General features: G+C 43.5%; 1 protein-coding gene across 1 annotated transcript; it reads left to right on the top strand.

The window, feature by feature from the left end:
* Positions 1-2,956: 2,956 nt before the first annotated feature.
* Positions 2,957-14,697, top strand: LOC143986753 (uncharacterized). Its single transcript, XM_077485158.1, has 6 exons — positions 2,957-3,059; positions 6,890-6,943; positions 11,883-11,930; positions 12,712-12,848; positions 12,948-13,145; positions 14,686-14,697. Exons 1-6 carry the CDS (start codon positions 2,993-2,995, stop codon positions 14,695-14,697), a joined length of 516 nt encoding a protein of 171 aa, XP_077341284.1. The 5' UTR covers positions 2,957-2,992.
* The last annotated feature ends 2,987 nt before the right edge of the window (positions 14,698-17,684 follow it).

Genomic DNA, 17,684 nt, shown 5'->3' with positions numbered 1-17,684 from the left:
GTTCGAATTGGAAAGTGCTCATTTTAACGGCTAATATGCAAGATAGTGTCCTAAAAAGGGTTTGGCGACCTGCCTCCTGCCTCAGGGGACATGGGTCACTGCAAAAAAAAGTTTTAAAAACTACCGTTTTGGCGGGAGCACTGATTTTAATGACGATTAAAGTGAAAAAAAAAAGTGAAATATTCCTTTAAATATGGTGCCTGCGGGGTGTCTGTAGTATGCCTGTGAAGTGCCACGTGTTTCCCGTGTTTAGAACAGTCCCTGCACAAAATGACATTAAACGGAAATAACACCATTTAAAACTGCTTGCGGTTTTAATGTTATATCTGGTTCCTGCAATATGGTTGAAAATCATTGAGAAACATGGCATGGGTAGCCCTCCCTGCCCATTACCAGCCTATTTGGGTCTTGTACGCATATTAAGGGGAACCCCGTACCCATATTAAAAAAAGGAAATGCGTGTGGCCCCCAGGCCCTATATACTCAGAACAGCAGTATACAGGCGGTGCAAACAAGACAGGGACTGTGTAGGTTTGTTGTGTTAAGTTGAATCTGTTTGTCATTTTCAACCGGTACATTTTTAAAGTGTAGCTCCAGTCAAAAAAACTATCTTTAAGCTTTTTGGAAAACATAGGGAAGGGTTATCACCCCTGTATAATTTGTTTTGTCGTCCATCTTTTTTCATCTCACTTGCTGCTGTCTCCTTGCGTTTGCAAGTAGGAGATGTTTGTAAGTTGGATGTTTGAAAGTAGGGGCCTGCCCTATATTATAGCGGTATGTACTGGGTACAGAGCACGCAGACAGCACGCACTATCTCCTAACACTACTGACTGCAAGCTCTATTATTAACCACTTGTTAGCCCAATGTTTGCATAAAGTGAAAGATGAAGTTATGCTGAGTAAATAGATATCAAACATGTCACTCTTCAAAATTGCACATGCCCGTGGAATGGCGCCAAACATCGCTACTTAAAAAATCCCCATAGGCGACGCTTTAAATATTTTTTTACTGGTTACATGTTTTGAGTTGCAGAGGAGGTCTAGGACTAGAATTATTGCTCTCGCTCTAACATTCTCGGCGATACCTCACATGTGTGGCACATGCGAGCACATGGGGACATGGGCGCTTTAATTTTAATTTTATTTTTTTATTGTTCATTTTACTTTATTTATTTTAGTTTGACATTTTTTTTCCCAAAAATATATTTTTGATCACTTTTATTCCTATTACAAGAAATGTAAACATCCCTTGTAATAGGAATATGGGGTGACAGGTCCTCTTTACAGTGAAATCTGGGGGGTCAATATGACCCCACATCTCACCTCTAGGCTGGGAAGCCTGAAATAAAAAATAAAAAAAAGATTCTGGCTTTGATCGTACTGGCGAGTTGGTAGAAGCACCGGAGGGCGGTGAGGGGTGGGGGGCGTCTATGGCTGGGTATTTCAGGGTATCACTGAGTATGGCTGGGTATCTCTGAGTATGGCTGGGTATGGCAATTTATGGCAGGGTATTACAGAGTATTGGCGGGGTATTGGCGGGGTACTACAGAGTAATAGCAGGGTACTGCACTGCAGAGTAATGGCAGGGTACTGCACTGCAGAGTAATGGCGGGGTACTGCACTGCAGAGTAATGGCGGGGTACTGCACTGCAGAGTAATGGCGGGGTACTGCAGAGTAATGGCGGGGTACTGCACTGCAGAGTAATGGCAGGGTACTGCACTGCAGAGTAATGGCGGGGTACTGCACTGCAGAGTAATGGCGGGGTACTACAGAGTAATGGCAGGGTACTGCACTGCAGAGTAATGGCAGGGTACTGCACTGCAGAGTAATGGCGGGGTACTGCACTGCAGAGTAATGGCGGGGTACTGCAGAGTAATGGCGGGGTACTGCAGAGTAATGGCGGGGTACTGCACTGCAGAGTAATGGCAGGGTACTGCAGAGTAATGGCAGGGTACTGCACTGCAGAGTAATGGCGGGGTACTGCAGAGTAATGGCGGGGTACTGCAGAGTAATGGCAGGGTACTGCAGAGTATGCACTGGTATTGCAGAGTATTGGCAGGGAATTGAGGGGTTAAATTCGGTGAGCAGCGATGTGGGCACTGCAGATGCAGCCCACATCGCTGCTGACACCGATCTCTTTCCCCTCCGCTGTACCGATCGGTACAGAAAGGGGAGGGAGGAACAGGCGTCATAACATGACGCCGGTTTGTTTCCAAGTGATCACTCCGTCATTTGACGGAGCAATCACGTGGTAAACGGCCGCTATGAGCGGCCGTTTACCGTGATGCGCCGGGTCCTGTGGACCCGGCGGTCACGGATGCTCTCGAGTGCGCACACCTCGGGGCACGCGAGAGCAGAATTCTGGGAGGCCGTTAATTAACGGCCTCTCTGAGTTAAACAACCGCCCTGAAGCCGTTAATCGGCAATGGGCAGTTGTTAAGTGGTTAAAGCTAGATCACTAGCTATATAGGTGAGGTGAATATAGTGGTGTATACTGCAGTCAGGGCACAGACAACAACCACTACACAGCAGCAAGATAGGAAATCAGCCAAAAACGATTGGTGTGTACTGTGTTGAAGGTACACAGAACAACCACTGCTTCAGATGCAAAGTAACACACTACAGGAGGCCGCCTTAAAGGCGGCCTTATATAGTGTGGGGCGTGCACTACACAGCCTGAGCTATGATTGGCCACAGGCAGGATGCCTGTGGCCAATCATGGCTCTCCTCGCTGCCGGCGCTGCGATTGGCCAAGCATGCGGGGTCACAGTGCATGCTTGGCCAATCATCGGGCAGCAATGCACTGCGCCAACGCAGTGCATTGTGGTCCGCACGCGCGTCACTCGAATTTTGACGCGAACGGCCAAAACGTTCGGAATTCGCCGAACGGCCGAACGGCCAATGTTCGAGTCGAACGTACGTTCGACTCGAACACGAAGCTCATCCCTACTTGCTGCTAAGGCAGGAGATTTAACTAGTGGCATCCCGTCTATGCCTAAGGAAGTCACTGAGGAGACCATGTCTATTATTAAAGACAAGGAAAAGGGATCATTATATGGTAAGCATTAATTGTCATATATAAAATTGTATTAAGGTGTGTGTGTGTGTGTCTATATGTACCGTAGTGTAGACTGAAGAGAGAGTTGGAGCACAATAAGCACAATTATTAGTGGCAAAACCCCCAGCAATGTTTCCGTGAACACAATACTAACCCCCAGCGTTGTCAGTGGATGCAATAGTAAACCCTAACATTGGTACTTGGTTAGTGTGTTAATTGACATCCCACCCCCATTGGTGATTAGTTGCTGTGGTTTTCTTTAACCCCCCTCACTGGTGGTTGGTGGCAATGAATTTTAAACTCCTCCCCCCTTATTGGTGGTCAATGGCAGTGTTTATTTAACCGCCCTCATTGATGGGCATTGGCGATATTTATTTAATCCCCTCCATCAGTGGTAAATGAGAGTTTACCTTCCACAAATTTGTGGTCCTCCTTTTTTTTTTTTTTACCTTTTCACCCTCATTAAGGCTAATTTCACATCTGTGTGGGTGGAGCTGCTGCGGGACCCGCACAAATACTGGCAGCCGCAACCACCCAAACAGAGAAACGCGGGACCTGTGGGTGAGTGCCATTAATCCTAATGGCACGCTGCCCAGACTGGAAATTACAACTCTACTGGGAAATGAGGTTCCTGTGTGGGGTGCGATTTAAAAAAAATAGTGCGGGGGCGTGGCTGAGAACGACATGTGAGAGGACGTGCATCACGGAGCTCCCGCAGTGATCCTTCAACGATCCTCTTCCCAGCCTGCTACAACACCCGAAATCGGGTTGATCCCCGCTGATGTGCCTGGAGTCACTGCAAAGGTCTGCGGAGATCATGCTGACCCAAAAACATGCGGAGGCTGGGATGCCGGATTTCCAACATGGCGCCGCGGCACCTCTCTCACAACGTGCACGAGGCACGGAGAAGAATAAAGAAGCCGGTAAGGCCCCTAAGACCCCTAAAAGTACAGCGAAAGACCCCCCGAGGGACATGCTATACTATTCCCAGAAAATAGTGCCCCAGATGGCTCAGGGGAGTGGGGAGGACATGCCTGCCACCCCTGCTGTATTCCACACTCAGCATGAGGAGGGGAGTCACGCACAGGGCCCTGCAACGTCCCCCAGCCAGAGCCTTCCTGACATGGAAGAGGAGGATGAGGAAGAGGAAGCAGTTCAGCCCTCCCTGGCAGACATAGTAAGGGCAGTACAGAAATGCACAGCTTCAGTTCACACTCTGCAGGATCAATTTGGTGGTCTGAAGGAAGAACTGGGGTTGATTAGGTGTGATCCACAGAAAACGAGGGAGTGCACTACCGCGACCGAAGGCCGCATCAGTGAGATAGAGGACAAGCTAACACCCCTGTTAAGAGATACGCAAATCACAGCCAGGATTGTGAGGGCAAATGAACTTAAATCCGATGAAATTGAAAACCGCCTGAGACGGAACAATATCCGTATTGTGGGGCTCCCTGAGAAGACGGAGGGTAGGGACCCCGCGGACTTTGTTGAACAATGGCTATTGGAGGTATTTGTGAAAGATGTGTTCACCCCAAAAATCATGTTATACGCAGACGATACCATGCTACTCCTGGGAGACACATCTGATTCCCTGCGGGAGGCTATGGAAACATTAGGAAAGTTTGGAGTTTATTCGGGACTGACCATAAATTGGACCAAATCCTCCCTGCTGCTGCTGGATGCCAAACCGGACAGTGGAGGTCGGATAATACATGACGTGCCGGTGTCCACGGGTATGAAGTACTTGGGTATACAGGTCACGTGAGAACCACTTGACTATATTTCCCTTAACCTGACCCCACTATTACATAGAATTCGAAACAAAACCAAAATTTGGTCCCGTCTTAAGATGTCTCTGGTCGGAAGAGTTAACCTGATAAAGATGATCTTTATGCCCCAACTTATATATTCTGCACAATACCCCTATGGTAATTCCTCTGAAGTTTTTTCGCATTATCAATTTTCCACTCAATTTTTAGAGATTTCATTTGGTTAGATAAACCCCCAAGGATAAAACTAGAACGACTACAAAAGTCCAAGGAGGCAGGGGGCCTTGCCCTCCCTAATCCTTGGGCCTACTACCTGGCAGCGCAGGCACAGCATATAGCCAGGGCTATGCCAGAGGGGTCCGGGGGAAAGGAGGGGACCATACCTTTGGAACCAATTAGGGCCCTGATGTGCTTGGCTTCCGGCCATGGCGATGTACCCTCGGGTATGGAGGCCTTGGCTTACGCAAAATCAAACAAACGATTGCCCACTTACACTCTTATGCAGAAAATCTGGAATAGACTTCAACAACTGCAGGGGGTGGAGGGCTTCACTGAGTATAGCCCAATATGGGAGAATAGGCACTATGAGGAGCTATTATTGCTGGTTTGTGGCACTCGGTGGAAGAGATATGGGGTTACGCATTTGGGACAAATTTTTACAGCAGGGAGGCTGACCCCCTTCCCCCGATTTGAGGGAGAGATTTCATCTCCCACAGTCCATGCTCTTCTACTACCTACAACTGCAACATGCAGTGAAGGCCCAGGCTGGGGGGACCCCGTGGACTCTTTCACTGACCCCGATCTTCCAATCTATGGCTAACGTAACACAGTTCCAGGGCTTTATCTCTATAACTTACTCTATGGTCCTTACTGCCTGCCTCAGAGGCTTTCCGCAGATGGCACTAAATAAATGAAAGAGGGATTTCGGTACATTTGAGGATGAGCAATGGGAGGAGGCACTACAGGCAGTACAATATTGTTCGGTAAATGTGGCCCAGCGGCTATCTCAATTATATATTGTGCTCAGAGTACACTACACACCTGACAGACTGTTTGGGGGTGCGACAGGACTCAGGCTGCCCCAGGTGCGCGAGAGACCACGGGGATTTGATCCACCTGCTGTGGAGATGCCCCAAACTGCACTTATTCTGGACAGGGGTACTGGGCAATATTAACAGAGTGTTTCAGACTACCATACCCTCAGACCCAAAACCATGTCTACTCAGGATCCTAGACGACGTTTCCATGGGGGACAATAGTAGACAGGCCGTGGCCAGGGCCCCGTTCCAAGCACGAAAGATGATTCTTCGACATTGGAAAGCGACCGAGCCTCCGGCACTGGGGGAGTGGATTGCCCAAATGGGGGACACCATTAGGATGGAAAAGTATATCTTTCAACATAGAGGGCGACCGGAAAAGTTTGAGAAACTCTGGGCACTCTGGTTGGATACTCTCTGCCTTTCTCCGGTTGATCTGGTCATGGACAGACTGCTGAGATAAAAGCAGGGGAAGTGAGATTTGAGTTGGGGGGGCACTAACTGTTAGACACCTAGGCAATTTTTTATGGGTGAATCGAGGCACAGCCAGGATATATGGTGTCAATATCTAAGGTGGTTGGGATGATATGGCGTGAGAAGTTGTGAAATAAATGCTTGAATATTCCTTTTGTAGAGATGAATAAGTTTGTGCTGTGACAAGAATCTATGCTTGAGATGTAAGCTGCAAGTTGTACTTATATGTTTTTGTTATTTAATAAACTTTCTCTGATTTAAAAAAATTAATAAAAATAGTGCAGGGACTTCTTTCCTGTGTGTCTTTGGACATGGAAGCCATTCAAATGACTGGGCTCACATGCCTGCACAAACCGCGCCCGTGTGTGAACCTAGCCTAATGGTCATTGGCTGTGTTTTATTGACCCTTCTAGTTAATGGTCACGTTTATTTAACCTCCTAATGATGGTCATTGTTTACCGCATTTGTTATGTAGTTCTGTGTGTGTGTGTGTGTGTGTGTGTGTGTGTATTTCTGTGCCTCATTCTAATGTCTGTTATTTCTTTTATAGACAAATCAGAAGATGATCCCCAAACATCTAGAGAGAAGGATCTTCAGAAAAAGAGTAAGGCTAAAATAATGTTACATTTGCATCAATTCACAAAGCTATAACATAAAGATAAGGATCTTTATTTTTTGCCCATTTGATTTTATTTTCAAATGTCATTGGCTCTCACCTGTCACTTTTTTAAAATAAGGATCCTTATTTCTGGGGCTTTAGCTTTGTGAACTGAGCCCATTCTCTGAAATGCTTATGAATGCACATAACATTGATAGTCTGCTCTTTAATTGTACCAGAGAGATAGTATAGGGCAGTGATGGTGAAATTTGGCACCCCAGATGTTTTGGAACTACATTTCCCAAGATGCTCATGTACTCTGCAGTGTAGGACATGCAGCATGTGGGTTAACCGTAGACTGTAGAAAATATACATGCAGGATAAAAATAAATAAAAACAAATCAACAATTTTGAAAATCATCCTCTTAATGTGCCACTATAATTAAAAATAAAAACATAGCTAGGAAGTTAGCGTTTTTCTTAGCAGTAGAAACTTTGCTGGAATTTTTTGCTAAATTAAAACCCTCTTTCTCTCACCTGGTATTGTTTTAATTGATGTATAGGGGTGCACCGATACATTCTTTTTTATTTATTTTTTTATTTTATTTTTTTAGTACTCACCGATACTTACCGCAACTGTTTTGTTTTAACTTCAGCTGTCAGCAATGGTACAAAGCATTGAAAAGTTATTTACAAAAGCAAAAAAAAAAGTTTTAATTATCGTTTATAAAATGGACGTGAACAAAAGAAAAAAAAAAGCAGGAAAATTATTAAATGGAGGAGAATAGGGAGTTAAGGCTGATTAGAGTAAATTAAGGGTTAATAAGGGATTAAACAGAGGAACATTTTTTCATCCTTTGATCTGAAGACAAATAAACAAAAACCAAGCCTGAAGGTATCGGTTTCAGGTATCGGTGCATTTGCACGAGTACCGATACTTGTGCAAATAATCGGTATCGCCACAGATACTAGTATCGGTGCAACCCTAATAATGTACACTGCTTGTGGGGCATGTGCAGTGCAAAGCACACTCCAGCATTATTTCGGCATGTGTAAGATGCAGGGAATGCATCCTAGTGTCAGGAATAATGTAACTCCTGCGGGCATGCCCAGACTTTACATCAGAAATGGCCGAGCGATGGTAGAATAGGAAAGCCAAGAATTTTGGGGGGCCCTAGCAAGCAGAATGACATGGGACAGCAAGGGAGAGTACTTTTCTGTCATTGCTGGAGGAGTCTGTCATAATGTGGTCATGTCAGGATTTCACAACTGTTCTGTATCCTTTACAAACACATGGCCACTGGCCTTTGCAACAAGGAGCACATGGAAGGGCGACACATATAAATCTAAACCAAACAAAATTCCTAGCTCAAGTTACCAACCAGCCTGCAACCAACCAAATTATCCTGACTAACAATATGCGTTAAAGACAGGGGTTTCATTTGCACACATTTGCAAATACATGAGTAAGTTGTAGAGTCACTTCATGGCAGTATTACCTGCAGTCCTAACTCTAAATATTGAGAGCCTCTATAGTAAAAGCACATGCATTATAATGGATAGGCTTAGGGCAGGTGGGCCTGGAGGGAGCCCACCCCTCTTTTAGGGCACAGGAGCACACTGGACACCCAGCATATATTGCAGTGCCAGCAAAGGTGTCCAGTGTGACCACCCCCACCAGATTTCCAACAGTACAAACAAATGGCCACTGCCCCCACTTATAACTGGCCTTTGCACATGTCTTGTGCATGCTTTCTGTGTTACCTTAAGGATAACTCCAAGTTATTATCTTGGAATACAGAACAATTAGTCTCTAATATTGTGGAAATGAGGGGAATAGGATGGATTCAGTAGTTCGACAAAAGACAGTTAAGCAGGGCTGTCTCCTTTTGGTTCACAGAATGCTGTGTGTTGTCAGCCAAAACAGGACATTAAGAGCAGAGTGCATTTCTGGCAGATTAGCAGATATTCTGTACTTGCAGGGCATTTTAAAGGGATAAAACATGAGGAAATGTGTACGTATTGTAGAGATGAACAGTATACATTCCTATTGGACCAGTGTATACATACAAATATTAAATGTAACCAGATATAGAGTATGGTCCTCCTAGTACAAGGTTATACCCACCATAGCAATATAGTAGCTGTCTGCCTAGTGATAGATTACTATAGTACAGTGATGGCGAACCTTGGCACTCCAGATGTTTTGAAACTACATTTCCCATGAATTCTAATGATGCTCAACTACACTTCAGAGTGCAGGAGCATCATGGGAAATGTAGTTCCAAAACATCTGGGGTGCCAAGGTTCGCCATCAATGCTATAGTAGCTTATTGAATACAATAAAAGGTTTGGTATTTACAATTGCCCTTGTAAGTCGCACCTGAATGGCAAAATAGGAATCTAAGAATGTAGGTTTACAAACCCCTATTAAATCAGGGTGGTGGGGATAGAACAAATATAGCTAGCTCATACAGATAAAAGGATATGACAGATGTCGTTGTCACTGAATCTTGTCTTTCTACTAAATGCAGTTCACCCATTTTTAATATTTTTTCCATTCTTTTACAGAGTCAAGATTTTTTTTAAAAATTAAAAAGTTCTTTGCTGTTGAGAAGGAACCAGAAACAGGCATGTATGAGGACTATATACTGCCTGCTACAGGTTTGTGTAACTATATCTTTATTTACTATATATATTTGTACAGGATGAAATGGACCAATCTTAACCATTTACCGACTGGCTCATGTACATATACGTCGGCAGTTTAAAGATGGATATCTCGGTAATGGCAGCAGCTGCTGCCATAACCGAGGTATTCATCTTTTGAGCTGGCGGTCCTGTTTATGATAATAGTGGTCTCTGCGGCGGATTCACCGCAAGATCAGTGGTGGGAGAGGGGGTCCCCCCTTCTCACTGCTCTCCCGCACCCTCCGCCACTTACCAGAGCCGTCAGCAGCGGCGGAGGCGATTGGGTCCTATCGGTGGCTGGGTATGGAGATGAGGGAGTCTAAGATGGCCCCCACCCGTCTCCATACCATAGCAGGGTGGAACGACGTCAAAACGTGACTTCTGCCCATACCTCTTAAAGGCACCTTTTTTTCCAAATGACAAAACTTCTATTTTTTTTTTTCTTTTATTGCATTTAAGTCCAAATTTGAGTTCTGAGGACTTTTTGACCCCAGATCTCATATTTAAAAGGACCTGTCATGCTTTTTTCTATTACAAGGGATGTTTACTATCCTTGTAATAGGAATAAAAGCGAGCCAAATTTATTTCTTTTTTTTTTTTTTTTTTCTTTTTTTTTTTTACAAAACAGTGTAGAAATAAAATCTAATAAAATAAATAAGAAAAAAACACCCATTTTTTTTTAAAGCATCCCGGTGAGCTTGTGCACAGAAGCGAATGCATATGTGAGTAGCGCCCGCATATGAAAACGGTGGTCAAACCACACATGTGAGGTATTGCCATGATCGTTAGAGCGAGAGCAATAATTCTAGCCCTTGACCTCCTCTGTAACTCAAAACATGCAACCTGTAGGGTTTTATTAAAACATTTTTTAAATGTCCGCTATGGAGATTTTTAAGGGTAAAAGTTTGTCCCCATTCCACGAACGGGTGCAATTTTGAAACAGGACATGTTGGGTATCAATTTACTTGCTGTAACATTATCTTTCACAATATTAAAAAAAATTGGGCTAACTTTACTGTTGTCTTATTTTTTTTATTCAAAAAAGTGATTTTTTTTTAAAAAAAAAAGTGTGCTTGTAAGACACCGCTGCACAAATACGATGTGATAAAAGTATTGCAATGACCCCCATTTTATTCTCTGGGGTGTTAGAGGGAAAAAAAATGTATGTTTAGGGGTACTAAGTAATTTTCTAGCAAAAAAGTGTTTTTAACTTGTAAACACAGAGTCTGAAAAAGAGGCCCGGCCTTTAAGGGCTCATTAATAAAAAATAAAAAAAAGATCCGATATCCCTATCTACTCCTTCTTCCCCCCCCTTTTTTTTTTTTTTTTTTAATACTGCACTTCACTTCTCACGCTGCATCCTGTCTATTCAAAAAAAAAATCAGTCTGCAGAGTATAGAGGGCAAAGACCGTTGGAGTTCTCTCTGCTCAGTGCTTTTCAAAATGAGTCCCTAATGCCTAGTACACACTAGTACAGGGATCTCCCCTGCTGTCCTATTGAGTTGTGGCGGGGGTGGGGGAATATCGCCCATTGGATGAGAGCGCTGACCGGGAGCCGATTAGCAGGGCTTTTTTACGGTTTTTCCTCTTCATCAAAAGTCAGCTTAATGGCTGGCTTCTGTTGGACTAGCTGCAGCACATACGGCTGAGTGTCGGCCAGTTTCTATCGAACTGACCGATTCCGCCCGACATTCGGCCCGTGTGTATGGGGTTTAAAGTGATACTAAAGTTTATTATTTTTAAAGAAACAAAAAAAAATTATGATTTACCTACGCTGTGAAATGGTTTTGCCTGGAGCAGCCCAGATCCTCCTCTTCTCTGGGTCCCTCTTCGGTGCTCATGGCCCCTTCCTCCTGTTAAGTGCCCCCCACAGCAAGCAGCTTGCTACGGGGGGGCACCTGAGCCAAGCCACAGCTCCCTGTGTCCATTCAGACACAGAGCTGCAGTTCGGCCCCGCCCCTCTCTCCCCGATTGGCTAACTGACCTTGACGGCAGCGGGAGCCAATGGCGCCGCTGCTGTATCTCAACCAATCCTGGACGGCTGAGGCACTTGTACACATCGCTGGACAGAGATCGGGCTCAGATAAGTATTAGGGGGGCTACTACACACATTATCTGAATGGATAGAATTCTGACTTTAAGTGACAGTTGGTTAATGGTTAATTAACAGTTGGTCTGTGGTTAATGCACTTTACATGTTTTTGATGTTCTAATCCTTTTTGTTTTTGCTTTTTTTTTTTTTTTTTCTTAACAGAAGAACCTTCTCCAGACCAGATAGCCGCTACAACAGAAATTGTTAATGGTAAGTGTAAATGTAACTTTTTATACATTTTATATTGCTATAGATTTATGTATAACGCTCCTTTTCCCTTTTAGACTTGTTTTCTCAAAATACATTTTGCCTTCTCTTGAATTCTCGTTAAAGCGTGCACGTTGCAAAAATGAATCTGTCAAAGTAGATGTAACTGTATAAAAACATTGTAAATCCTTAATTGTCTGGTGAGAAACTGGTATTTCTGGGAATGTTGATCTCCTGGGTCCTCTGAAGTTCTCAATGGTTTCTTCCACCCAGCTGCAAGTCACCACTGTATCCTATAATGTGGTGGAGGTCAGAAACAGGAAACGGGTTTCCTTGTAAAGCTATGATTTCACACATCACTGTTATTATTATTATTATACAGGTTTTATAAAGCGCCAACAGTTTGCTCAGCGCTTTACAACATGAGGGCAGACATTACAGTTACATTACAATTTGGTACAAGAGGAATCAGAATGCCCTGCTCGTTAGAGCTTACAATCTAAAACATGTGGCTGTTCAGTAATTTCTTATTTATAAGGCTTCCCCTATTTCTCACCAAGATAGTTAGTTATTAATCTCTGTACGGTTCACGAAGGTTCAAAATAATTTTAATGCACAAAACATGTCTTATTTAAAAGAAAAAGGTAGAAAAAGATGAAAAATGTCTTAAATGCAATGCCCTGTATTTCTGTCAATCCTATATATTTCTGAAAATGGCTGTTATGAATAATAATTTTTAGAAACCATTTCATTTAAACTTCCTTTTTGTTTTTATTTTTTTCAGTTATGGTTAAAAGGTTAACGGAAGAAACAGAGATATTAATCACCAGCTATTCAGAATCCCAGGCAACTTGGTATTATCTAGCGACTTTCTTGGTACTTCTCATCCTCATCTTATCTACAGTCGGCTTCTGCTGCTTTGTAAGTATTGGCATTTATAGTTTGTCATTTACTTTTATTTCTTTACCAGCTGTCTGTTTATACAGGAATTGACTTATGTTTTGGTTTTTGTGTTAACAGCAACGGGAACGACAGCAACGACAACAATGGCTGCAGCAACAGATTGATGAACTGGAATCTCAGCCTATCGAGGAGGATTTAAAGGAGACTGAGCCTAATGAAAAAGGTTCAGAGGCTGAGACTAAAGACTCTTCAGTTCTTGGGTTCATCAGAAAAGTAATCTCATTCGCCCGTGGTAGTCTTAAAATGACCCAACAGGTTGGGCAGGAGGGCCCAGCAGTACAGGTTGGGCAGGAGGGCCCAGCAGTACAAAAATTTCTGTCAGTTGTGAAATATATAAGATTTTTTGTAAATAGTTCAAATATATACTGTGTCACTTTTAAGTTATTTTTATTGTTAAAATGTTCACTCCTTCAATTACCTTAAAGGTATTCATTTTATATATTTGATCATTTCTTCTTACTTGATTAAAAATGTTATTTACAATTGTCCAGTTGATATTGTTTTTATTGATGCAGAAACATATGCTACCTTTTGTATCCATACATTTGGTTAAAAAAGGGGATAAAAAAGAAAGGCTAAAAAAAAGTGTCGGCTGGTGATGTAAATTTTTTAGGGGGGCTCAAACAAACTGAGAAATACTGAAACACCCCCCCTGCCCATCCATTGCAGCCTCACTGTGCCCATCCATTGCAGCCTCACTGTGCCCATCCATTGCAGCCTCACTGTGCCCATCCATTGCAGCCTCACTGTGCCCATCCATTGCTGCCTCACTGTGCCCATCAATTGCTGCCTCACTGTGGCCATCAAATGCAGCCACTGTGGCCATAAAACGCAGCCACTGTGGCCATCAATTGCTGTCAGTGTGCCATATCAAATGATACCAGTGTGTCCTCCCACCGGCACGATGGCTGTACTTACCTATCTGGGTGGGACAGCTCCTCAATGACTTCTCCCCTCCTCTCTTCCCATACTCTGCTATGATTGGACACCTGATAGGCATCCAATCACAGCACCTGTCGCTTCAGCGAATAAGGTCACGGGTAACAGATCAGAGCACCTGATTGGCGGAGAGAGGCAATTTAGTGTTAGAGAAGCAAATTAATATTCACTTTGCTAACACAGCTGAGTGACCTGCGAGTGCCCAGCATGGCTCTCGCAGGTCATGTTTTTTGACGCCTATTAGAGCCTATGGCTCTACTCAGGTCCTTCAAAATCACCTGCCTCTGCTGAAATTCAGGCGCCATGCACCCGAAAAGGTGGTGGCAGTGGCGGCCATAGATAGATTCAACCATTGCATCAATCTATCTATTGGTGCTAGAGGGGATGGCAGGAGAGAGGGGGCAGCGCCCGTGCGCCCTTATGGACGCACCACCACTAGTGCCTAAAAATCAATAATATGTGTGGGCTACTAGTGGACAGCAATCATATAAGGACATGAAAAGCTTGAAAAAATTATGACATCAAGAGTTTTACCACTGTACTTCCATGACAGAAAGAGACCATTGATTAAAAAAACAGGTAAACGCACTCATCCAGTCCATATTACCACATGAAATGTATACATATATTTAATTACAGAACAATTAATGTCAGTTCTGTTTCAGTAGGTTCAGAGAGATATGTTGTAAAAAAAAAATGTTGATTGTATCACTTTATTGATACAGGTAAAATCTGTCGTCACTGTTGTATCAATGCAGCAAAACAATAAACACATTATAAATTCCTATGTATGAGAGATTTTTTAGACTGGAATAAATATTAATACTGTAGAATAATTATATTTTTACCTGTTCAGCTTCAGAAATAGCTATAGATATTAGAATACCTGGAACATTGCATACTATCACATTATGTGGCACTTAGCAGCAAAAAAAAAAGCCAGCTTTGTCCACGCTGGAGGCCAAATCCATGCTAGCCAGTCTTCCTTTCCTGGGGCCATGGACTCCCGCTCTGTAACTGGGCAGAGTCACGTAACGTCACTCCTGTAAATTTGCGTGGGACCCGCTAATCACAGCACTCACTCGTGAAGAAATGGTACAGAGGGACGTTTTACTCACAGTGCATGCACCAACGACATCATCGGCACATTACAAGGTAAAATTCTCATAAACAGCACTAGTTTAGGAGAGATTTTCTGTACCTATAGGTAAACCTTATTACTGGCTCACCTATAGATACAACTTCTCCATGGAGGTTTACAACCTCTGTAACTGTCTCACTTTTAGACATGGCAATTACATTGTGGCTTCTCTGCATGTTACACTACACACTGTTTACTTACATACATGTACGTGAGCCATTACAGCATCACACAGTATGTGTGATGTTAAATGTCTATATGGCTGACTTGGAGTGATGGAAGTTGCATTGTGGCTCTTAATTATGACACAATGCAAACTCATTCCCTCACATAACTGTAACATGTATGCGAGTCATTATAGCACCATATATACTTGTTGGTGTGATGATAAATGGCTATATGGCTGCCTTGCAGTGATGTACAGTGCCTTGCGAGAGTATTCGGCCCTCTTGAACTTTTCAACCTTTTGGCACATTTCAGGCTTCAAACATAAAGATATAACATTTTTATTTTTTGTGAAGAATCACCAACAAGTGGGACACAATTGTGAAGTGGAACGAAATCTATTGGATTTTTGAAACTTTTTTAACTAATAAAAAAAATGAAAAGTGCTAAATTATTCGGCCCCCTTGCGTTAATACTTTGTAGAGCCACCTTTTGCTGCGATTACAGCTGCAAGTCGCTTGGGGTATGTCTCTATCAGTTTTGCACATCAAGAGACTGAAATTCTTGCCCAGTCTTCCTTCCAAAACAGCTGGAGCTCAGTGAGGTTGGATGGAGAGCGTTTGTGAACAGCAGTTTTCAGCTCTTTCCACAGATTCTCGATTGGATTCAGGTCTGGACTTTGACTTGGCCATTCTAACACCTGGATACGTTTGTGAACCATTCCTTTGTAGATTTTGCTGTATGTTTGGGATCATTGTCTTGTTGGAAGATAAATCTCCGTCCCAGTTTCAGGTCTTTTGCAGACCTACCAACAGGTTTTCATCCAGAATGGTCCTGTATTTGGCTGCATCCATCTTCCCCTCAATTTTAACCATCTTCCTGGTCCCTGCTGAAGAAAAGCAGGCCCAAACCATGATGCTGCCACCACCATGTTTGACAGTGGGGATGGTGTGTTGAGGGTGATGAGCTGTGTTGCTTTTACGCCAAACATATCGTTTTGCATTGTGGGCAAAAAGTTTGATTTTGGTTTCATCTGACCAGAGCACCTTCTTCCACATGTTTGGTGTGTCTCCCAGGTGGCTTGTGGCAAACTTTAGACAAGACTTTTTATGGATATCTTTGAGAAATGGCTTTCTTCTTGCCACTCTTCCATAAAGGCCAGATTTGTGCAGTGTACGACTGATTGTTGTCCTATGGACAGACTCTCCCACCTCAGCTGTAGTTCTCTGCAGTTCATCCAGAGTGATCATGGGCCTCTTGGCTGCATCTCTGATCAGTCTTCTCCTTGTCTGAGCTGAAAGTTTAGAGGGACGGCCAGGTCTTGGTAGATTTGCAGTGGTCTGATACTCCCATTTCAAAATGATCGCTTGCACAGTGCTCCTTGGGATGTTTTTATAGCTTGGGAAATCTTTTGTATCCAAATCCGGCTTTAAACTTCTCTACAACAGTATTACGGACCTGCCTGGTGTGTTCCTTGGTCTTCATGATGCTCTTTGCGCTTTCAACAGAACCCTGAGACTATCACAGAGCAGGTGCATTTATACAGAGACTTGATTACACACAGGTGGATTCTATTTATCACCATCAGTCATTTAGGACAACATTGGATCATTCAGAGATCCTCGCTGAACTTCTGGAGTGAGTTTGCTGCACTGAAAGTAAAGGGGCCGAATAATTTTGCACGCACCACTTTTCAGTTTTTTATTTGCTAAAAAAGTTTAAAATATCCAATAGATTTCGTTCCACTTCACAATTGTGTCCCACTTGTTGGTGATTCTTCACAAAAAATTAAAATTTTATATCTTTATGTTTGAAGCCTGAAATGTGGCAAAAGGTTGAAAAGTTCAAGGGGGCCGAATACTTTCGCAAGGCACTGTAAAGTGGCATTATGGCTTATCTGTATGCCACAATCCAAGCCCTTCACTTTCATAAAATGTATGCAAGCCATTATAGCAGGGGTAATGAATTAAAATTCAAGGAGGTCCGGTCGCCAAAATGTTCTTTGGGCGGTGGTCCGAATCTCAAGTCTGTGCTATGACTCAGAAAGATTGTAGTCACTGTATATCTATCAAAAACATCACAGTGCCCCTTTACATCAGGTGCCCCCATCACAGTGCCCCTTTACATCAGGTGCTCCCATCACAGTGCCCCTTTACATCAGGTGTCCCCATCACAGTGCCCCTTTACATCAGGTGCCCCATCACAGTGCCCCTTTACATCAGGTGCCCCATCACAGTGCCCCCATCACAGTGCGTCTTTAATTCGGGTGCCCCATCACAGTGCCCCTTTACATCAGGCATTCCTGTCAGAGTGTCCCCTTACATCAGATGTCCCCATCAGAGTCCCCCTTAACATAAACTGTGCACATCAGGGTGCCCCTTAACATAAACTGTGCACATCAGGGTGCCCCTTAACATAAAATAAGGGTCATGCTGATGGGCACATTTTATATTAAGGGGCACTCTGATGGACACAACAGAACGCGCCCCTTAACTTAAAATTTGCCCATCAGAGTGCCCCTTTTAATATAAAATGTACCCATCAGTGTT

The sequence above is a fragment of the Lithobates pipiens genome, unplaced genomic scaffold (assembly GCF_037356315.1).
Source record: "Lithobates pipiens isolate NorthernLeopardFrog02 unplaced genomic scaffold, aLitPip1_a1.2 Scaffold_18, whole genome shotgun sequence".
Lineage (NCBI taxonomy): Eukaryota > Metazoa > Chordata > Amphibia > Anura > Ranidae > Lithobates > Lithobates pipiens.
This window is presented reverse-complemented; position numbering and strand designations above follow the sequence as displayed.

Excerpts from the sequence above, each read along its gene's own strand:
- LOC143986753 (XM_077485158.1), top strand. The coding sequence starts at position 2,993 with ATGCCTAAGGAAGTCACTGAGGAGACCATGTCTATTATTAAAGACAAG. Across the intron at positions 6,944-11,882 it reads GAAGGATCTTCAGAAAAAGA|AAGAACCTTCTCCAGACCAG; the intron begins GTAAGGCTAAAA and ends TTTTCTTAACAG. Across the intron at positions 12,849-12,947 it reads CAGTCGGCTTCTGCTGCTTT|CAACGGGAACGACAGCAACG; the intron begins GTAAGTATTGGC and ends TTGTGTTAACAG.